We start from the raw sequence: 22181 nt of genomic DNA, 5'->3' as shown, positions 1-22181 counted from the left end.
AAACAAGTTCCAGTTAGTCTCTCTAGGCTCTCTTGGTTTTTTCTCACTCTCTATCACCAGAGCTATTTTCTCTGTCTCAGCCCCAATTCTCTACTCTCCTCCTGATGGTGCAGTCTGGCCTTTGCCTCTGTCTATTTCTAATGCTGCAAGGCTGGTCCTGGCTTGTTGAGAGTAGAGGGTAGACTAGATCTTAGGCCAGACTTGACACCCATGGTCTGTGCTAAATTTTGACTGATCTACAAGTAGGCAGCAGCTTCTTGCCAGTGCTTTTATTCTCTGAACAACTTTGTTGAGATACAATTAATGTACCATACATTTTACCTGTTTAAAATATATGATTCAATAGTTTTTAGTATATTCACAGGGTTGTGCAACCATTACTACAGTCTAGTTGTAGAAAATTTTCATCACCCCCAAAAGAAATCTTGTGTCCCCCAGTAGTCACTGTTCTCTTCTCCACCTCTAGGCAACCACTAATGTATTTTCTCTGTAGATTTGCCTGTTCTGGACATTTAATATAAATGGAATCCTACGTATAAAATGTGGTCTTTTATGACTGGCTTTTTTCACTTGGCATAGTTTTGAGGTTCACCCATGTATGTGGTAGCATGTATCAGTACTTCATTCGCTTTTATTGTTGACTAATGTTCCATTGTATGGCTATACCACATTTTATTTATCTGCTTTTCACTTGATATGTACACTTGGGTTGTTTCCACTTTTTGGCTATTATGAATAATGATGCTATGAACACTGGTGTATGAGTTTTCGTGTGGATCTATGTTTTCAGTTTCTCTTAGCTATATAGCTAGGAGCGCAATTCCTGGGTCATATGGTAACTCTATGTTTAACTGTTTGAGAAACTATCAAACTGATTTCCAGCATGGCTGTGCCTTTTTACATCTCCATCAGCAATACATGAGAGTTCCAGTTTCTCTACCTCCTCGCCTACACTTATCTTTTTTATTATAGCCATCCTAATGAATGTGAAATGGTATCTTACTGTGGCTTTGGTTTCCATTTCCCTAATGACTAATGATGTTGAGGATCTTTTCATATGCTTTTTTGGCCATTCTACATCTTATTTAGAGTAATGTTTATTCAGATCTTTTGCCCCTTTTCAGTTGGGTTATTTCTTTGTATTATTGAGTTGTAAGAGTTTCTGAATTCTAGATACATGTTCCTTTTCAGATACATGACTTGCAAATATTTTCCCCCTACTTGAGAGCTAGCTTGTATTGTTGTTTTTTTCTCTGCTAGTATGCTTTCCTTCCTCACTTGGGGTACCAGGAGCCAAGAGGGCAAGCTTAAGGTAGCAGTCAGGGAGTTGTGGGACTCAGCTTTTTTCAGGATCCTCTTGGGGTCCGGTCTCCCTCATTATTATTAGTTCATTCTGTTTAACAAATACATGTTGAGAACCTACTTTGTATCAGGCACTGAGGTAGATACTCATGAGTATAGTGAGCAAAATCAGATATGATTTACCTTATATGTAGCCTAAAGTTTAGTGAGAAGAAGACATTAGTCCAATAATCACACAAGAATTAGAAGTGTGATTAAATGCTACATAGCGGGGTTAGGTGGTTTTATAGGCCATGAGGTTAGAAGCACTGAGATGGGGAAGGATTGGGTCACATTCATGCTGGGCTCCTGGCCAGTGCACTTCCCTTTTCTCCCTTGGAATGAATGAGACCTGGATATCTGGTTGGATGTTCCAGTCTTATCCCAACTCATTCTGGCCCTTTGGCAGATACTGGCAGTGGATTTGATTAGTCCCTCTGTCTCCTGTTGAGATATTTGGAGAAGGCTTCTAATAGTTGTTTTGAACCCATCCCAACAAGATTAATAAACTTAGATATTCTGAAGCCAAGTGTTACATAGGAAAGTCCCCACAGATCTCATTCTGTAAGCTTGTTGGCTATGGGAATCTTAATATTATGAAGGAAATAATGTGCGTTACTAACAACTTGGAGAACTATAAAAAGCATACTGTATTTTTGAATCTTACAATTTCCATATATTATTGGGAGAGCTATCAGGTTTTCTTTAAGGATTTGATTTGAACTTTGAGGACACTGATTACTTTCTCTGTTTTTCTCTCATGCCTAGGACTCTCTGGAGGAAAAGCGTAAGAGGCAGCGGTCTGAACGCCTGGAACGGATTTTTCACCTTAGCGAGGCTCATGGAACTCTGGCACCCGTGTATGGGACTGAAGTCCTGGATTTCTGTACCCTCCCTCAACCTGTTGCCAGCCCTGTTGGCCCTCAGCCTCCTGGTCCCAGCCACTCCACCTTTTGGACTTTTACCGAGGCTGCCCGCCAGGCTGTACTATTTCCTCAGCAACGACTAGACCAGCTGTCAGAAATCATTGAGAGGTTGGCAGGGCTATGTGCTAATAGAAAGTGGGTCTCTGGGCCTCCAAGTGGAAGTAATGGTTAGGACTGATAAGGGTACTCACTTTAGGGGCTTTTCAGAGTCCTAGCTTTTACACCACTTGCTTTCTTCCTTCTACAGGTTCATCTTTGTCATGCCTCCTGTGGAGGCACCTCCCCCTTCCCTGCATGCCTGCCACCCCCCTCCATGGCTGGCCCCACGTCAGGCAGCCTTCCAGGAGCAGTTGGCCTTCGAGCTCTGGCCCCGGGCTCGTCCTTTACACCGTATTGTGTGTAGCATGCGTACCCAGTTCCCTGACTTGCGGCTCATCCAGTATGATTGCGGTGAGTTCACTGGTCACTGAGGGTCACTTAACCTCTTTGCCTCTCTTAGTAACAAGATTGTTAGTCTAAGGGTAATGCCTTACATAAGGTCTCTGTTGATTTCAGTCAAGTCCTAGTTTTTTTAGGTTATGCTGTGGGCAAGATGGAGAAACATAGGCCTTATGATAGGTTCTTGGTAGTGATGGTTTTGGCTTTAGTGAAAATGGAAAGCATGTGCTGCTAAGCCATTTATTCAGTCAGTGATTGTTTTGTAAACATTTTTTGTTAGTCATTTGGGATACGGTGACAAAAGAGATAGCATATAGCAAGGGTTTTCAGATTTATGTGGAAAGATGTGCAGTGTTATAAGACTGCAAGGTAAATAGAAAATTTCGATGTGGGAAAATGCAAAGACCTGACTGTTGGTTAGAATGCATTTGGCTGTAACGTAACAGAAAACCAGCTAACAATGGCTTAAACCACAAGGACACTTATTTATTGTTAATGAAGAATTCTGGGAATAGTGGTGTGTGGCTGGTTTGGTAGCTTGATGATGTCCTCAAGGACCCAAGACCTTTCTATCATTCTACCCTGCCTGCTGTCCTTAGCTTTTATGTTTTTATCCTAATGCTTATTATTTGATGGTCTCAAGATGGTTGCCATAGTTCCAGGGAGCACACTAGTGCTCAAAGTAGGAAGCAAGGGGTTGAGACAAAACAATTAATTAAGCAAGTCTTTTTCCTTTTTTTGTGGTGGGGGGTGGGGGTGGCGGCTAGGGGGTGGGAAGGCAAGCCCTACCATCAGACTTTGCTTCCAACTCATTGGCTTAAGCTGGGCCATATACCCATCCCCGAAGCAATTACTGACAGGGTGGAATGGCAGAGAAGAACTATGATTTATTTACACCAGTCATGATGCCCTTTTTGGGCCTGGGTTGGCGCCTACTTTCCCTGAAATCTCGGAATCTCTGCCAGTGGCCTATAATGTTAATCAGGTTCTGTTAATCAAGAATGGCTGTTCGACTTTAGTGAATAGTTTCTTCCACAAGCCCACTGAGACATTCTGTAGTAATGTGTTTGGTGATGCCCTGAATGCCATGGAACATAAGATCAGGAAATTTTTTTATTTGCATGTGCTCAATAAATATTTTAGTAAAAAATGATTTTCTAGTATTTGAAACCATTAAAAGTAGATGAGAATAACATGGTTTTTGTTAAAAATGTTCAAAATGGCCCCTGAGGAATGTAGAAGTTAATTCTAATTCTGTGTTTGATGGGTGGTTGAATTCTAGATATCCCCATAAAATTCCATCTGATTCTGATTTTCATCTACAACTATAAATTTCTGTCTGTGAGCCATGGCCATGGATTTGTTGATCTCTGTCCTGTGACTCCGTTCTGTGCTTCAGCTGTTTTGGTTATTGTAGTACTTAAAGGACTCTTGCTCATCCATTGTTGAGAATTCCTTTTCCCCATGAGGATCTTTATTACCCTACCCATAGTTAGATTTGAAAAATTAGAAAGTTAGCCAGGGGTAGACTAAAGAGGGGAACCCATAAGAAGAGAGAATGTATGGAGTTAAATATTTATTTTTGCTCCCCCAGGCTAATTGAAACCCTGGCCCAAAGCCTTATCTTTCACCCATAGCCTTCCAGTGCCAAGTGTCTCCCATTCTAGCTTATATCCTCCCAGCTCCGTATATGCTTTCATAGTTCCCTGTATCTTTTCATAGCTTCCTGTTCCCCTTCATATATCTTCAGGAAAGTTACAAACGTTGGCAGTGCTGCTGCGGCAGCTCAAGGCAGAGGGCCACCGGGTACTCATCTTCACCCAGATGACCCGAATGCTGGATGTGCTGGAGCAGTTCCTCACGTACCATGGTCATCTCTACCTGCGTCTTGATGGCTCTACTAGAGTTGAACAGAGACAGGTAGCCTAGTCATCTGCAGCCCTTGGAGACCCACCCCAACTGCTGTCTTCTTTTCTCTGGCCTTGGGCTCCCAGAAGGGACACCACTAAGCCTTGGATCCTCTGTATCTGGCTATGTCTCTCCATACCATCTTTTTTCCCTTTCCCTCTAGGCCTTGATGGAACGGTTCAATGCAGACAAACGCATATTCTGCTTCATCCTTTCAACTCGGAGTGGGGGTGTGGGCGTCAACCTGACAGGAGCAGACACTGTGGTCTTTTATGACAGCGACTGGAATCCCACCATGGATGCTCAGGCCCAGGATCGCTGTCACCGAATTGGCCAGACCCGAGATGTCCACATCTATAGGTATTGCCTGATCTTTCTCACCTCATATTCCCATTGCTGATAGGGTTTCATTAATGTATTTGGCTATTTACACATGGCCTCCATACCCCCTAGGCTTATCAGTGAACGGACAGTGGAGGAGAACATTCTTAAAAAGGCAAACCAGAAGAGAATGTTAGGAGACATGGCCATTGAGGGAGGCAACTTCACCACAGCCTATTTTAAACAGGTACTACTAAGCTCTTTCAACCTCTGTGGAAGAAAGGTGCTCTGTGTGTAGGAGTTCCTCCTGTTTATTATTACAGAGGACCTGTCTTGGCCTCCACGGACCAGCCCTCTCCAACCAGTGACACCTCTGATACTTCCAAGAGCTATCAGCTTCACAGCTCTAGACCTTGGACCAGCATTCCTTTGATTCTGACACTTTTCCCCTGTTCTGTCTAATAGCAGACTATCCGAGAGCTGTTTGATATGCCTCTAGAGGAGCCATCTGGCTCAGCTACACCCTCTGCCCCTGACGAGGAGGAAGAGGCTGTGGCCAGCAAGCAGACCCATATCCTGGAGCAGGTAAAGAAAGAATGGGCAGTCCCTTAAGTAGACCTAATGCTTACAGGTATCCTGTCTCTCATCAGTCTGTTGAGCTTGTCCAGGGGGTGGGGGAAGAACTGTTTCTGCTGCTTTCCAGGTTATGATCAGCCTTTGATAGTTGTCGGTAGATTACTTATTGATCCCATGTGATTTAGTAGAAAAATGACAGGATCTAGAGTTCTAGGTTCCTTAATAGTAAGGAAAATAAAAAGCAGCATTCCTTAATAATTGTTTCTGTTAAGCCAGATCTGTTTATTCTTATTTTTTGTTCTTTTAGTTTTTACTTTGGTAATATGTATACAACATGTCTGTTTATTCTTCTGAGCCTTACTGTCTACTTCTTTGAAATGCTAATGAGAAGGAAGTAACTGAGGAATAAATGGTATAGTGGATATAAGAAGTGCTTTGTACCTGGCATAAAACAGGTTTTCCAAACATTGATTTTTAGTCTTGGAAAGGTTTTAAAAGTATCAACTTTTGGACTCCATGTCAAAATCTACTAATTCATAATTTTGGGGGACAGGGTCTGGGCATTTGTATTTTCTCAGAGCTCCTCAGATAATAGACAGTTGTTGAGGAACTGCAGGCATGGAGCATCGCAGAGATGCTGTTCCCTACTGAGGGCCTTCCCCTCATTGTTGAGCCTGCTTTAGGTCTCTTCCTTCAATGACAGTTGTGAGCTCCCTGGGTATTCATCTCAAGGAAGAGATCAGATGTTGTTAGTATGTTGACGAGATTTGTCATGAGGCGTCCAGTGCAAAAAAGAATATATATATGTATATTTTTTAAAAACAAAATTTTCTTGAAAACTTTATTAACATTTAAAAAAAAATAAACTTTTCACAGTTTTTATCAAGTTTTTGTTTTAAAGATTAAACATATTTCAAAAGTATTCATGTAAACCAATCAGATGTGAATAAAGCTTTTATAATGAGCTTCTCAAATCTTTTAAATATCTACCTTCTCTCTTGAGATGGCAGTATTATTTCAATAATGTTTTCTTATTCTTATTAAAATTAGTTGTTTTCGGGATTAATGGTTATTAGCAAATCTTGATTTTTATTGCTTTAAGATAGATAGAAATATGATATTTAAAATTATTTTTCAGTTTCCTGTGAAATATTTTATAGTACAAAACTATCTGGTATCAAGGGTTCTTATGCTTAAAAGTTCTAAAAGTAATCTTTAGTCTCCAAGTGAACTTTGTACTTCAAGATTTTTTTTTATTTTAACGGTATTTACACAAATATTGATTTTAATCACTAAGTTCTTCTTATCACTGAAATAGGTGCTTTTCTTTATCCTTGGGCATCTTGAATCATCTGATGTTGAGGGGTCCCCTGAACTGGGTTTCCATCTTTTCTGTTCCTCTTCAGTTTTGGCTTGCTGGAGAGCTTGGCCTGACCAAGGCTGTCAAGAGCAGGATCTTCCCCTTCATCTTCACTGTCTTACAGTTCTTCAATTTCTTCTTCTTGTTCAGGAATTTTTTTTCCCCCCCTCCTTTGGAGATTCATGTTCTCCAAGCATATTTTTAGGACAGGCATAACTTAAGTGTCCACTTTCCCTACATTCATAACAGTTAGATTTATCAAAGTAGTTTCACCTTCAGATGAACTCAGCTGCTCTTTCATTGTCAATGGCAATGCTTGCTTTTATCACTCTACTAAATAACTGTTTATTGTTTATTGCTCTAGTACAGTTTTGCGCAGATTCTTTATCCAAAAATAAAATAAACACAACCCCTTTATTCTTCCTGGTATCTTTATCTTTCATTATAGTAACCTTTACAAGTTTGCCATACTTGAAAAATATACTGTACTTTTACTTGGAGCCAATCCACTACTCATTTCTTCAGGTTGGCATGCTAAAGACACCGGAAGAGTGTGAGCTATTGGCCCAGGTGGGGCTCAACCCTGACTATTTCTTGCCCCACACAGCAGCTTTGACATCACGGGTCCTGGGATGGTTTAGGTGCCAGAGACGAGAAGAAGACAGCAGCTTTGTGTCTTCTTGACTCTCACAAAAAAGAATTTTGGGTTTTTTAGTAGTCAAAATTTTCTGTGACTGCTTTTTAAGACCTCTAAGGCTGACTTAAATGAAAGGAAGGAGAATTAGATGTCTGTAAAAGTCATTTGTCCCTAGTGGGAGTCCTGGTCAAGTCTGTTCTGCGTAGGCCACAGAGTTGGTTTGGTAACTGGGGGCCCAAAAGGGAGTTGAGAAGTTCTGTTGAAGTTCTGGTTTGGTATAAATTTGGCCTCAAGTTTTTGCCAGGATCAAATCCCATGATGTAAAACTCTTTAAGGCAGGTCTGATGTTTTTTCCTCCCCACACCCTTGCAGGCATTGTGTCGGGCAGAGGATGAGGAGGATATCCGTGCAGCCACCCAGGCCAAGGCTGAACAGGTGGCTGAGCTTGCGGAATTCAATGAGAATGATGGGTTTCCTGCTGGCGAGGGAGAGGAGGCTGGTCGCCCTGGGGCTGAGGATGAGGAGATGTCACGAGCCGAGCTGGAAATTGCTGCCCTTGTAGAACAGGTTAGTGTTGGAGCCTTCCCTTGGGCCCTCCTTCTGTTTTCCCTTGTGATCAAACAAGGGTGACCCAAGGCCCCATGTTCATCACCACTCTTCCCTGCAGCTGACCCCCATTGAACGCTATGCCATGAAATTCCTGGAAGCCTCACTGGAGGAAGTGAGCCGTGAGGAGCTCAAGCAGGCAGAAGTGAGTATTTCTAGGGGGTTAAGGCTAAAGGCGGGAAGCTGCTGACTTTCCTCTCTCTCTGCCCTACTTGATTCCCTCTGACCACCCCTTGGGCTCTGTTGGCAGGAGCAAGTGGAAGCTGCCCGCAAGGACCTGGACCAAGCCAAGGAAGAGGTGTTCCGTCTACCCCAAGAGGAGGAGGAGGGGCCAGGGGCTGTGGATGAGGTTTCCTGCGGGACTGGTGGAGGCAGCCACCGGCGCAGTAAGAAGTCCAAGGCCCCTGAGAGGCCAGGGACTCGTGTCAGTGAGCGTCTTCGTGGAGCTCGGGCTGAGACTCAAGGGACAAACCACACTCCTGTCACACCTACCCATCCTACCCGCAGCACCTCCACAACCCCCCGCTGCAGTCCCGCTCGGGAGCGAATTCCCCGGCCAGCGCCTAGGCCTCGACCCACTCCAGCTCCTGCTGCATTTCCTGTCCCAGTCCCTTACCCTAACCTCATTTCAGCTCCAAATCCAATACCCATTCTTCCTGTTCATGTCTTACCTCCCACTCCGTCGCAGATTCCTCCCTTTTGTTCTTCTCCTGCTTGCACCCCTCCTCCTGCCTGTACCCCTCCACCAGTTCATACTCCCCCACCAGTCCAAACCCCTCTCCTAACTCCTTCCTCTCCCCCTCCCCTGGTTGGTCCACCTTCTGGGCCCGTTTTCCCCCCAGTCACCAGCCTCCCCTTGGGCTTGGGGCCTGAGGCAGAGCTGTGTACACAAGTGTTAGCATCTACTGAGTCCCTGGAGCTGGCTGGCCTGGCCAGTTTTGAGACTTCCACTCTCGCTCTGGTGCCCCCCAAGGATCTGATGCCACTTGCTGTTGAGGTCCTGCCCATGTCAGAGAAGAACGTTTCTCTCACCCCTTCTGCATCTAGCCCAACTCTGGAAGCTGGCAGTGTCCCTAATGGTCAAGAACAGGAGGTTCCAGAGCCTGCTGAGGGGACCATCCTCACGGTGCTGCCTGGGGGTGAGGAGGTGCCCACCTGTCTAAGTGAGAGTAATGGACTGGAGCTCCCACCTTCAGCACCATCTGTTGAGCCATTTCAGGAGCCGTTGGAGGCTGCCAGAAACTCTGAGGAGATAATGGAGATGCAGACCCCAACTTGCAGCCCAGAGAAGCTACAGGAACTCAGTACAGCTGAGGTAACAGCTCCATCAACCTCATCCTCAGCCACCTCCTCACCTGATGGTCCTTCGCCTGCCCGGCCCCCTCGGCGTCGCACCAGTGCTGATGTAGAAATTCGGGGTCAGGGGACTGGTCGGCCAGGGCAGCCTCCAGGCCCCAAAGTGCTTCGCAAGCTGCCAGGACGGCTAGTGACTGTGGTTGAGGAGAAGGAACTGGTGAGGCGACGGCGACAGCAGAGGGGCCCTGCCAGCACCCCGGTGCCTGGGGTCTCTGAGACCGGTGCCAGCCCAGCAAGCCCATCCACCCATGGCATGTCAGGGCCGGAATCCTCACCTCCCACCAGTGGGCCCTGTGAAGCTCTTCCCCCATCCGTACTGCCTATCCCAGCTCAGCCACCTTTCATAGCTCGCCGTCGCATTGAGCTGGGGGTGAGTGGTGGAAGCAGCCCAGAGAATGGAGAAGGAGCACTGCTTGCCATCACTCCGCCTGCTGTGAAACGTCGGAGGGGGAGGCCCCCCAAGAAGAACAGATCTCTTGCAGATGCTGGGCGAGGGGTGGAGGAGACACCTTTGTCCGTCTCCAAGGGAAAAAGCATTGGGGCTCCCCCAGTCCCTGGGCCCGAGATCCTCGTTGCGGAACCTGTCCTGGGACCCCAGCTTATTCCTGGTCCCCAGCCTCTTGGACCCCAGCCAATTCACAAACCCGAGCCCATCATCTTGTCACCTGTGGAGAAAAGAAGGCGTGGGCGGCCTCCTAAGGCACGAGATTTGCCCATTCCTGGGACCGTTTCCTCTCCCGGGGATGGCAACTTGGAGAGCCGGACACAGCCACTCCCACTACCACCACCCCTTCCACCACTCCCACCGCTCCTAGCTTGTCCCACTGCTACTGTCACCAACACTGTCACCACCATCACCATTTCAGCCTCCCCACCCAAGCGGAAGCGGGGCCGACCTCCCAAGAATCCACCATCACCTCGGCCCAGCCAGCTCCCTGTCTTGGACCGTGACAGCTCTTCTGTTCTTGAAAGCTGTGGACTGGGGAGGCGGCGGCAACCCCAGGGCCAGGGGGAGAGTGAGGGCAGTTCCTCTGATGAGGATGGAGGCCGCCCGCTCACCCGCCTGGCCCGCCTACGGCTTGAAGCAGAGGGAATGCGGGGACGAAAAAGCGAAGGGTCCATGGTGGTGGCTGTAATTCAGGACGACCTGGATGTAGTGGAGAGCGGGCCAGGCGGGTTGGAATTGACATCTCCTATGGTCTCCTTGGCCCCAAAACTGCGCTCAACCCGGCTGCGCCCAGGGTCTCTAGTCCCCCCTCTAGAGACTGAGAAGGTGCCTCGCAAACGGGCAGGGGCCCCAATCACTGGAGCTCCAGGGCTGGCAAAGCGGGGCCGGCTACAGCCCCCAAGTCCCCTGGGGCCTGAGGGTTCAGTAGAGGAGTCTGAGGCTGAAGCCTCAGGCGAAGAGGAGGAAGGGGATGGGACCCCTCGCCGCAGGCCTGGTTCCCGCCGTCTTAGTGGGGCCAACCAAGGGGACCAGCGCATCCTGCGCAGCAGTGCTCCTCCCCACCTGGCTGGCCCTACCAGTAGTCACAGAGGCCGCAAGGCTAAGACGTGAGTGGGCTTCCCCTCCATGTAGGCGTTCTGTCATTGTCTCTCTTCTCCCACAACCAGGCCTGACTCTGTTAACCACTACTTGAAGTCTTTTGAGGGGAAAAGCCTCCAGGGAGACATAGGGGCCTTCTCCCTTCTTTCCACCAAAGTAGGGGGTAGGCAACTGGTTGTCATGGAAATGGGGTTCTTCACCTCCCCTTCCCTTCTACCCCACATGGCTGGGCAGTGTTAAGGGTGGCAAGATAGTTTCTGTCCCCACCCCCTTGTACTTGATTCCCCAGCTATCTATCACAGCCCCCCACCCGAAGGGGAAGGGGAAGGGGCGTTTCTCCACAATGAGTTTTTTTTTTTTCTTTCTTTTTTTTTTAAGAAGAAAAAAATAATAAACTTAGTTTCTGTATGAGCATCCGCGTAAGGAGGCTTCTGATTTTCTGGTCTGGTGGAGGGTTGGGTGGGAACTTGGGCATCGTTTTTCTCCTCTCATTCTTGTCAACAACCCAGTGCTTAGGCTCTAATCCAGGATTATGTACCTTTGAGGTGAAAATATCCACCCAAGAAGAAGGAAGTCTGGCAAATCTGATCTCCTGGTATGGTGCCTTTCTTTAAAGGCTCAGGTTTTCAGCCACTCAAATTTGCACACATTTCCACTCTCCTTTCTACCCCTTTGCTTTTTGGACTTGCCTCAGAGCTGTCTGATCCCTCACGCAGAGGGCCTTTTAGCCCTCTTGACCAGGTGCTTCCTTTCACTCCTTTTCGGGAAGGCAGGGATTCTACCTCCAGTTGCTCCATCCCTTGGCCATCCCCTTGCTGTCCTTCATCAAGCCAAACTGGTTTGAGCCAGCCACACCCTCTTCCCAGCTCCTGGGGCTCCTCAGGTGCTGGGGTGGCCACCCAACCCCACCCATGGGCTTGGCTTAGAGCCCTGAGTCAGCTCCTCCACCCAAGCCAAATCCATCCTGAGGCAGGAGCCGAAACTCAGTTTCTCAAGGCTTCAAGCCAGGTAAGAGTCCCTGTGCTGCCTTACGTTTCTTCTGACCTCAACTCCTGGGCCCTCTCCTTGTGTTTTTCTTCCCCTGTGCAGTTGACTTCTTTTTACTTGTTCTGAATTCGTCCTTTGTGCCTACTCCCCTGTAGCTTTGTGGCCCACATTGTTCTTTGGTCTTTGCATATTCTGCCTCTTTCACCCTTTCTGTCCATTGTCACTTGTGTTCACAGAACTGCAAATGGTGGTTTTGTTTAGGATGTAGAGGAATGGTTGGTGATGAGGGTGGAAAGGTGGTTTAATTCTCAAAGAACCTGGCAGATGGGCACATGAGAAGTGGTTATGTAGGTCACCATGCAGGTTTCTGTGTGGCTAAGAGGTCATTAGGACTGTGACAGTATTAATCTGCTGATAGTGTGTGGCAGGGGTTAAAATGCAGAGAAGGTGGCAGGGAGTCACTATAACTGGGGAGGTGAGGTCTTTCTGATGTTCAGACCATAACAAAAGAGCTTGGATGGATTGTCTTTTCCTCCTGCCTTCCCCAGAACCATGTTTTAATGTGAAATGGCTGCTCTGCTTGAAGTGGAGTGCAGGACCTGGGGCCCCCTTTTTGACCCCTCTCCATTACTCAGAGGTAGCCCTTGGGGAACTTCAGAGAACTTCAAGAGCCCTTTGAAATAACAGTTTCAGATCACTGACTCCAACCGTTTTAGATTCCTACCAGCTTTTGAGATTCTGTGTTTTTCTACTGCTTCTCAGTGTGCATCTGTCACTTTGCTTCTCCCCACTTGTCCAAACAATAAGTAATACAGATAAGACTACTGTCATACCGGCTTGCCTTCAAGGACTTGGGGGAATCTTAAACTGAGGCAAAAGGATTCCAGCCACATGTTTCCTCTCCTGGTGTGTGAGTCACTAGAGGGATTCCCCAGTAAGGCAGGATTCTTGCAAGCTGGGCTGGAACACGAAAGGGGTGGAGTCTGAGCAAGCCAGGCCAAGGTTTCAGTTGATGGGCTTACAAGTACCTTGACTATATCGCCCACAGGTGATGGAGGACGAGGAGAAGGCAGTGGAGAGCTTGGTGAGCAACGCGGAGGCTGCTCATTCTCCATCCCCCATCCGCTGCTGCCGGCTCCGCCTCCGCTATTTGGCAGCTACTAGCATTATTTGTGGCTGCTCTTGCCTGGGCATCATGGCTCTTGTGTGTGCCATCAAGGTGAGGAATGCAATTCAGGTAGGAGCAGGGGGTGGTGGGTGTGAGGCAGTGGTTTCCTATATCTCATGTATCTATAGTGATCAAACAATTATTATACCTATCAGTGCTGAGTTTTCTGGGCTGTGGGCCAGAAATAATAAGACAGGGTTCCTGCTGTCGAAGGGCTCACAGTCTGATGAAAACCATGGTAGTGAAAACTGGATTATTATGAGTAATGGAGAGGCAGCTTAGAAGTGCCATGATTGAGGGAAAGCTGTGGTACCCAGGAGCCAGGGAGTATCTGTGTATGTGAATATGTGTGTATGGTAGAGTAGGTGTCAAGGAAGACATCTTGGAGAGGTGGCAGGAAAATAACCTGAAATGATGTGTGAACAATCGTGAAAGGATGTTCCAGGTGAAGATAGCAGTGTGTCCTAAGGCCTTCACAGCATGGCTGGATCAAGGAGGGAGTTGTGAGGGATGAAGCCAAAGGGCCCAGGTTTTCCACAGCCTTGAATTCTATGCTTAGGAGCTTGGACTTCTATCTAGAAAATACTGGGGAGCCATTGAAGGGTTTTCACAGGAGCATGATATAGTCAGATTTGTGTTTCAGAAAGATAGACTCTCAAGGCTTACAAGGAGGGTTATCTGGAGGGAGCAGGACTGGAAGGGAGCTGAGCAGTGGTGAGAGCAACCTCTAGGAGTCTGGAAGTAGTTATGGGGTCCTTGAGATGGCTTTAACATTTCAAGAAAACCTAACAAACTGCACGTGTACCTTTTGAAAGGCCAAATATCATACTGGAATCTTCTCAACTCAGTTTGGTAGCTCAAGTTGTTTTTTATCAATCTGAAACTCTCTTCCTTTCATCGTTGGAATTTCTGGATTTCTTTCGGGCAAAATCATAAAAAGCCTTCTTAGTGATGAAAAAAATGGGCCTCATTGGGAAATGAAAATGGGTTGTTATTTGACTGGACATGAGTGGAATTTCTAAGCTCACTGTTTCTTGCCAAGAATTCCAAATTCTGAATGAATCTGGATGGGTAGAAAAGGATGGGGAGCAAAAGGGTTGAAAAGTGCTTTCTCATATGATCTTGTTAGCGAACTGTGCCCACCCTAAGAAGTAGTAGGGTGGAGATGGGTACCTTGTTTTGCAGATGAGGCACAAGACAGAAGTTGGAACAGGAAGTCAAGTGTTTGGGTGTGAGGTTTTGAGCCATGCAGGGATGGGGTAGTAGAGCGGGGCACTGGGCATTTGGGGGCAGAAGCAGGAGGAGAACCTAACCAAGAACCTGCCCCCACAGGCAGAAGAGCGGCATAAGGCAGGCCGGTCCGAGGAGGCAGTGCACTGGGGGGCCCGGGCCCGGAGGCTCATCCTGGCCAGCTTTGCCGTCTGGCTTGCTGTCCTTGTTCTGGGCCCCCTGCTGCTGTGGCTGCTGTCCTATGCCATCGCTCAGGCTGAATGACCTTGGGTAGCCTCTGCTGAGAGTCAGCTGAGACCTCTTGGATTGCACAGTTCAGCACTGCTGGAGTCCAGTGCTGGCAGTGGCCCTTCCCTGGCTGGAAGAACGGTGCCTCTCTCAAGGACCTTTGAGAAGATCTCTTGTTGCCCTCTATAGGAGGGCAGCTGCTGAGACTGATGAGGGGCATCTGCTTGCTCATGTTCTTTCAGTGCCTCCCATCCCCTTTTCCCCCCACCCCACGCTGAGGGACCTCCACTCAAGAGGTGGGGCTGGAGACCAGGCCTGATTTTAAAAATAGAATTTGTTCTGTAATAAAAACCTTTTTTAGTGGTGAAATGCTCCTGTGTAATTGCTCTTATCCTGTTTCCCCTTGGGCCCTTGGAGAGAGCCTGGTTGGACTTCTGATGGCAGAAGCCTGGATCTCACCTCCCCTAGGAGCTCTTCTGCAAGTTTCCCTTCTTAGAAAGCCCAGCTGCTCTCTCACACTACAACAGAAACCTTGAGACCAGAGAGGAAGAGTAGTTGCAGCAGCTACCATAAATATTTGAGTACATACTATATTTTAGGCTGTGTTCTAAGCACTTTATATTTCTTAACTCCTTCAATCCTAACAAGGACTATAGGTGAGATTAGGTACCATTGTTCTCATTTTATGGCCGAGGACACCAAGGCCCAAATTTGCCCAAGGTCACACAGCTGGTAAATGGCAGAGCCAAGATTGAACCCAGTTAGTTTGGTTCCAAAGTTGAGAGGCTGTGAAAGAGTTGGATAACAGCAATGGCTACTCTGTATAAGGAGGTTTGTATGATTATAATGAATTTTCACATCCTATATGTGAAATTTTTGGGCCTCACAATTTTTTTATTGTGAGGGGTTATCACTCATACAGAAAAGTACCCAAAATTAATGTGCTGCTTGATAAATTAATACAAACACTTAAATAACCACCATTCAGTGAAGAAACTGAACATTGCCAGCCCTCTAAAGCCTCATTCATGCCCCTTCCAACCACTACTACTTCCTTTCTCCACAGATAACTACATTCTGATTCTTTTAATAATGTAGCTACATTATGCCTGCATTTAAACTTTATGTAAATGTAATTAATGTATTATTTTTATGACTAATTTATTTTACTTAACATTACATTTGTGGGCTTCGTCAATATTCTGTGTAGCTGTGGTTTTCATAGCTCTCTAGAATTCCATTACATGAATATCACAGTTTATCCATTTTCTTTTCATGGACCTCTGGGGATTTCCAGTTTGGGGGTATAATGAGTCATGCTGCTCTGGACAGCCTTATACGTGTCTTTTGGTGTTCATGTGCCTTGGGAATGGAATTTTTGGGTCACCTCTCTGTAAGTCAGAGACCTGCAGAGCACCTAAAGGCATGAGAGAAGATGAGAGGGGAAGGAGAGGAAAATGATGGCTATCTACAGTGTTCTCAAGGGCGCCTGGGAAGAAAAGTGACAAGAATCCATTATTGGTCCCTGTTCTTGGTTGCTAAAGCTGCCGTTATGCCATTATACCAGAAATGGATTGGCTTTTTTAAAGGGGATTTATTAGGTGACAAATTTACAGTTCTAAGGACATGAAAGTGTCCAAACTAAGGAATCAACAGATACCTTCACTGAAGAAAGGCTGATGGTGTCTGGAACACCTCTGTCAGCTGGGAAAGCATGTGGCTGTTGTCTGCTGGTCCTCTGCTCCCGGATTCTGATTTCGAAATGACTTTCACCAAAAATGTCTCTGGGCTTCTATCTCTGTTACCTTTTCTATCCCGGCTCCTGTGCATCCTTGCTTGTTCTTCCAGGGCATTTATCTCTAAGCATCTGGGAGTCATCTCTTAGCTCCTCCAGGGCAAACTCTGGGCTTTATCTCTGAGCTTAGCATCTCCAAACGTCTTTGTCTGCATTCCCAAGTGTCTGATTTCAACAGCTGTCTCCAAAATGTCTCTGGGCATTTTTCTCTCCAAGTGTCTCTCTCTGTTGGTTCTTGTGGATCCTCCTTGCTTCTCCCAGGGGCAAACTCTGGATTACATACCTTAGCTTCTCTTCAAACTGTCTCTCACAGCTTCTCGGAGTTTCTGTCTCTGTGAGCTCCCTTTAGGACTCCAGTAAACTAAGACCCATTATGAATGGGTGAGGTCACAACTCCATGAAAACAACCTAATCAAACGATTCCACCTACAATAGGTCTGCCCCCACAAGATTGCATTAAAGAACATGGCTTTTAATGGGGTACGTAATAGATTCAAACCAGCCCAGTCCCAGAGGTTTGAATTCTGACAATGTGTAGAAATAATAGATAGGGCATTGGTTCTCAGCCTTGGTTTCATAATGTGATCAGCTAGGGAGATTTAAAAAGCATTTATGCCTGGGCTTCACTCCCAGAGACCGATTTAATTGGTCTGAGGTGCTGCCAGGCCATTAGAACTTTATTTTATTTTTTCAGTTTCCCATTTGAGTCTAGTGTGCACTATTGGAGAACCATTACTCTTTAGAAAAGATTTGGTTGTGTCCATTCTACTAATTCCTAAATCAGGAAAGCAGGATAACACATTAAAAAAATTGTTTTTACAAAAGCCTATTTTTTTAAGGCAATGCCTGATTAATCAAGAATGTCAGTTTACTAGAAGAGAATATTCCAATCTCTGAATAAATGAGGTCTTGCTATTTTTAACTCTATTTTGAAAGTATTTCAAATCTACAGAACAGTGAAAAAATAGTACAATGAACTCCTGTATACCCTTGATGTAGATTTATAATTTTTAACATTTCACCATATTTGTTTTATATCTTTCTAGATACACGTGGTGTTGCTGAACTATTTGAGGGTAATTTGCAGACCTTTCATCCCTAAATACTGGATGATGTATCTCCTAGGAACAAGGACATTATCTCATAACTATAGCACAATTATTTGATTCAGAGAAGTTAACATTGCTACAATATTATCTTGTAGTATTTAGTCCATATTCAAATTTGCCAGTTATCCTAATAACATCCTTTATAGTAATTTCTTTTGTTTTTGAGTCTGGCATAGGAGCACTCATTGCATTTAGTTGGTATGTCTCTAGTTTTCCTCAATTTAGAATGGTTCGTCATCCTTTCTTTGTCATTCATGACATCTTTGAAGTGAGATCAGTTGTTTATAGAATATCCTTAAATTTAGGTTCTTATGATTAGATTCAGGCTATGCATTTTTGGCAGAAATACTACATAAGTGGTGTGTCCTCAACACGTCATACCGTGAGGCACCTGATGTCAGTTTGTCCTGTTTTTGGTGGTGGTGACTTTGGCAACCTAGTTCTGGTAATGTATGTCAGATTTCTGCAAGGTAAAGGTATCTTTTTTTCTCTGTAAATTAAAAAGTAATCTGTATAAATACCCTGTTCCTCAGCAAATTTTCACTTTTTTTTTCCAGATTTCCTTTGTATTTTTTTAAACATTTTTTTATTGTGAAATATAACATATATGTGGAAAAGTGATAAATTTCAAAGTACAGTTTAACTAGTAGTTACAGAGCAAATTTCAAAGTATATTATGGGTTACATTTCCTCAATTTCAGGAGTTTCCTTTTGGCTGTTCTAATACACTAGAAAATAAAAAGAAATATCTATGTAATGATTTAGTAGTCAAAATCATTTGTTAAATCTTAACTTCTCTGTTACAACTCCTCCCTCTCATTTGATCATTCTCTCAGTCTTCAGGGATATTTGAGCAATGATCTTTCTAACTTCATGTTGAAAAGGGGTGTCAACATTATGGGGCAGGGGAGTGAAACCGGTTGATGTTCTGGGAGAGACTGGTACGTCTGTGTTTTAGGGCTTATCTGGCATAGGAACAATCAGGAGGTTTTAAGTTTCTGATAAACTTAATAAGTAAAACTTTTATAGTCTTAGAGTCCTGGGTTTTCTTTAGGGTTTTCAGGAATACTGTTTGTTGGGGCTTGGTATACTGTGGCAATTTGCAATATCTGACTGAAGCTTGCATCAGAGTAACCTCCAGAATGACCTCTCAATTCTATTTGAAATCTGTTAGCCACTGAGACCTTGTTTTGTCACCAATGATTTTAATGTCTATTAATTTTGCCCAAATAATTTATTACTGAGCTTGCAAAATGTCGATGTTCTTGTTCCTTTTACATATATTAGCTGGCAGTCTATCAAAAAGATCTTTTCCTCCCCGTTATTTACTTACAAATTTTAGTGTCAGTGTAGACTCATTTTTAAAAAAATATTATTTCTGAGGAGATTGTAGATGATTTTTATTTTTTTATTTAGATTTTTGTTTTTTCCAAAATTTCAAATTAACATGTTTTACTTTTTTCACTTTTTAAGATTTTTTATTTTTTAAATTGAGTTTTATTGATATATTCACGTAGCATACAATCATCCACAGTGTACAACCAGTTGTTCACAGTACCATCCTCTAGTTGTGCATTGATTACTACAATCAATTTTTGAACATTTTCATTACTCAAAAAAAAAAGAATAAAAATAAAAGTAAAAAAGAACATCCAAAATATCCCACCCCCTCCATTATTCATTTAATTTTTGTCCTTATTTTTCTATTCATCTGTCCATACACTGAATAAAGGGAGTGTGAGTCACAAGGTTTTCTCACGATCACACAGTCACACCGTGTAAGCTATATAGTTATACAGTCGTCCAAGAATCAAGGCTACTGGGTTGCAGTTCAACAGTTTCAGGTATTTCCTTTTAGCTATTCCAATACACTAGAAACTAAAAAGGGATATCTATATAACACAAGAATAACCTCTAGAATGACCTCTTTACTCCATTTGAAATCTCTCAACCACTGAAACTTTATTTTGTTTCATTTCTCTTCCCCCATTTGGTCAAGAAGTCTTTTCCAGTCTCATCCTCGGGAGTCATGTCCCATGTTGCCAGGGCGATTTACACCCCTGGGAGTCATGTCACACAGAGGAGAGGGCAGTGAGTTTATCTGCAGGTTTGACTTAGAGAGGCCATCCAAGCAACAAAAAGAGATTCTCTTGGGGGTGACTCTCAGGCACAATTTTAAGTAGGCTTAGCCTCTCCTTTGCAGTAATAAGCTTCATTAGAGCAAGCCCCAAGATGGAGGGCTCTGCCTTCTATATTGATAATCCCTTGTACTTGAGACAATATCAGTAATTCCCCAGGTGGGGAAGTTTAATATTTCCATATTTTCCCCCAGCCCCTCAGAGGGCTCTGCAAATACATTTTTATTCTCTGCTTTTGAAATTACTCTGGGATGTATTGGGGCTTCACACTAACCTGTACAAACCAACCAGATCTCACTCTGTTCCAGGTTGCTGCTCTTTTGCAAAACACCAGAAATGGATTGGCTTTTATAAAGAGGGTTTATTTGGTTACAGTCTTAAGGCCATAAAGTGTCCAACGTAAGGCATCAATAATAGGGTACCTTCACTGAAGGAAGGCTAATAGTGTCCGGAAAACCTCTGTTAACTGGGAAGGCACGTGGCTGGCATCTGCTGATCCCAGATTGTGTTCCAGCTTCTCTGTCAGCTCCCCTGCAGTCTTCAAAATGTTGTTCTGGGGCGTTTTGTCCTCTCTTAGCTTCTTCAGATCAAAAGTCTGCTTTCAACGCCGTCTCCAAAATGGCTAAGTTGCAGCTCCAAAATGTCACTCTTAGCTGCTCTAAGGTCCTTCTGTTTGTAAACTCTTTTACGCGACTCCAGTGATTTAATTAATACCTACCCTGAATGGGCGGGGTAACACCTCCATGGAAATTATCCAATCAAATGTTTCACTCACATTTGATTGAGTCACATCTCCATGGAATCACTCAATCAAAGGATTCCAACCTAATCAACACTAATACATCTGCCCCCACAAGACTGCATCAAAGAACATGGCGTTTTAGGGGACATAATACATGCAAACTGGGACACACTCCCTATTCAAGGTTCCATGTAATGATGGTGTTTGAATAAACTGACCATACAAGTTAAGTTATATTGTGTGCTACAGAAAATATAGAAAATATGAATAAACTGACCATACAAGTTAAATTATATTGTGTGCTCCAAATAAACATCTCTTCCTTTGGTCTCGCACAGAAGTTGAAGTTTTAAAACACTGTCAATATCGTCCTTTACCCTTTCCTTTAGTCTGATTTGCCTTAAAGCCTCATTTAAAAAATTTGTTATATCCATTACCATCATTATCCTTAAAATTTGTTGAGGTAGAATTTACATACAGTAAATTGCACAGATCTTAAGTGTGCAGCTTGATGAATGTTTATATATGAATATGCCTGTGTAATCACACCCAGGTGAAGAGAATATTTGCAGCTCATTAGAAGACTCCCTCATGGCCCTTCAGTCTCATTCTTTTGTCCCTGATTTGACCAGAAGAACATGTTCAACCTAGCTCCTGTATCCTTTGAAAGGTCCCCATCATTTTGATTACCTCCTTACCTTCTGGCATGGATTGCTCCAGGGTCATCTTGTACTTCCCTGCTCTGGCCTGGGAATTGGCCACTTCTCCTAAGGAGTTCCTTTTAGTGGGGACTGTTATTTAGAAATCAGTTATCTGGGCACTAGGTGTGCTCATTCTATTGGGATGTTATAGTTTTGTGGCCCTTTCAGAAGTCAGAGGTAGAAAATATCTAATTCTATCTATTTTAAGTCTAGTTTTTAATCATACCTCCAATTTCAACCCATTCCAAATTCCGTATTCCCACACTAAGAACTCTGGCTCCCAATGACAGCAATATGTTTACTCATTTGCTCATTTTCAGGACGTTTACCCCATTATACTACCAACAATAATCCTACTTAGTAAGGTTCAAGATTTGTTTGCAATTCTTTTGTCTTGAGATTCACGGTATAAGGTCAAAGTACTCTGGTAAAAAGTTTCTTGAATTTGTTTTTTCTCCCCTTGTATTGTTAGGATCCCAAAATGACATTTCCAAGACAGCTGCTGGAAAATTAGATGAATTCATTCTGTGCTTTTCTCACTGAAACATAACGTCCAGAAGGGTAGGGACTTTTTTTTTTTTTTCACTGCTGGGCTTGTTATCCGGCGCGCCGGCGCCGGGTGCTTAAGCTCAACAAATATTTGTTGGATGTGTAAATGAGTGCCAGGAGTGAGCTGTACGCTGAGAAGGCTTATCGAGTAAATCGTTCCTGGCAAATGCTTAAAAGAGAGTGATACACCCCACGGCTTTTGGGAGGGGGTGGTGGAGGCTTGGGAAGGTGTGTCATTGTCATCCCAGATGGTGAGGGTGCTAGGGCCTTGGAGGTATTCAAGGGGAGTCATAGCGATAGCGACCCCAGGACGAGGAGGCCTCTTCTGGTCTATAGGTGCTGTGGTACCTCCAAGTCCTCATCAAGCGGCCGAGCGTGTTTCAGGGTCGGAGTCTCCTCGAGACTGGCACTTTGGGTATAAATATATAGAAAAGGTCGAATTCAGACAGGGACGCTGCGAGGTGACTGTCAGGGAATCTTCCTTGAGTCTGGGACCGGGAAGCCCAACACTTGGGGTGC

At 44.7% G+C, this 22181-nt stretch overlaps 2 protein-coding genes across 7 annotated transcripts in view; both read left to right on the top strand.

Moving 5' to 3' along the window:
- The window catches only part of LOC119517454 (Snf2 related CREBBP activator protein), a 30286-nt gene extending 18913 nt beyond the window's left edge, over positions 1 to 11373 (top strand). For 4 of the 5 annotated variants that reach the window (XM_037814151.1, XM_037814153.1, XM_037814150.1 and 1 more), the window contains 9 exons: positions 2110 to 2375; positions 2515 to 2717; positions 4456 to 4625; positions 4777 to 4973; positions 5067 to 5181; positions 5400 to 5519; positions 7880 to 8074; positions 8175 to 8258; positions 8364 to 11373. In XM_037814151.1, coding sequence (XP_037670079.1) covers positions 2110 to 2375; positions 2515 to 2717; positions 4456 to 4625; positions 4777 to 4973; positions 5067 to 5181; positions 5400 to 5519; positions 7880 to 8074; positions 8175 to 8258; positions 8364 to 11027 — 4014 coding nt within the window. In that variant the 3' untranslated portion in view covers positions 11028 to 11373. The remainder of the gene's footprint in view (positions 1 to 2109; positions 2376 to 2514; positions 2718 to 4455; positions 4626 to 4776; positions 4974 to 5066; positions 5182 to 5399; positions 5520 to 7879; positions 8075 to 8174; positions 8259 to 8363) is intronic. The other variant, XM_037814149.1, reaches the window with a different exon arrangement.
- Positions 11374 to 11425: 52 nt separating this feature from the next.
- On the top strand, positions 11426 to 14997 carry TMEM265 (transmembrane protein 265). Of its 2 annotated transcripts, XM_037814155.1 has the most exons (3): positions 11426 to 12023; positions 13051 to 13221; positions 14503 to 14997. In XM_037814155.1, the coding sequence occupies exons 1-3, from the start codon at positions 11613 to 11615 to the stop codon at positions 14662 to 14664; spliced, it is 744 nt and encodes a 247-aa protein (XP_037670083.1). In that variant the 5' UTR covers positions 11426 to 11612; the 3' UTR covers positions 14665 to 14997. The 2 variants fall into 2 exon arrangements, with proteins under 2 accessions (XP_037670083.1, XP_037670084.1); XM_037814156.1 differs by lacking the exon at positions 11426 to 12023 and having other exon boundaries at positions 12031 to 13221.
- The last annotated feature ends 7184 nt before the right edge of the window (positions 14998 to 22181 follow it).

The sequence above is a fragment of the Choloepus didactylus genome, chromosome 21 (assembly GCF_015220235.1).
Source record: "Choloepus didactylus isolate mChoDid1 chromosome 21, mChoDid1.pri, whole genome shotgun sequence".
In the NCBI taxonomy this organism is placed as follows: domain Eukaryota; kingdom Metazoa; phylum Chordata; class Mammalia; order Pilosa; family Megalonychidae; genus Choloepus; species Choloepus didactylus.
The sequence above is the reverse complement of the archived record's forward strand: the minus strand, read 5'-3'. Positions and strand labels throughout refer to the sequence as shown.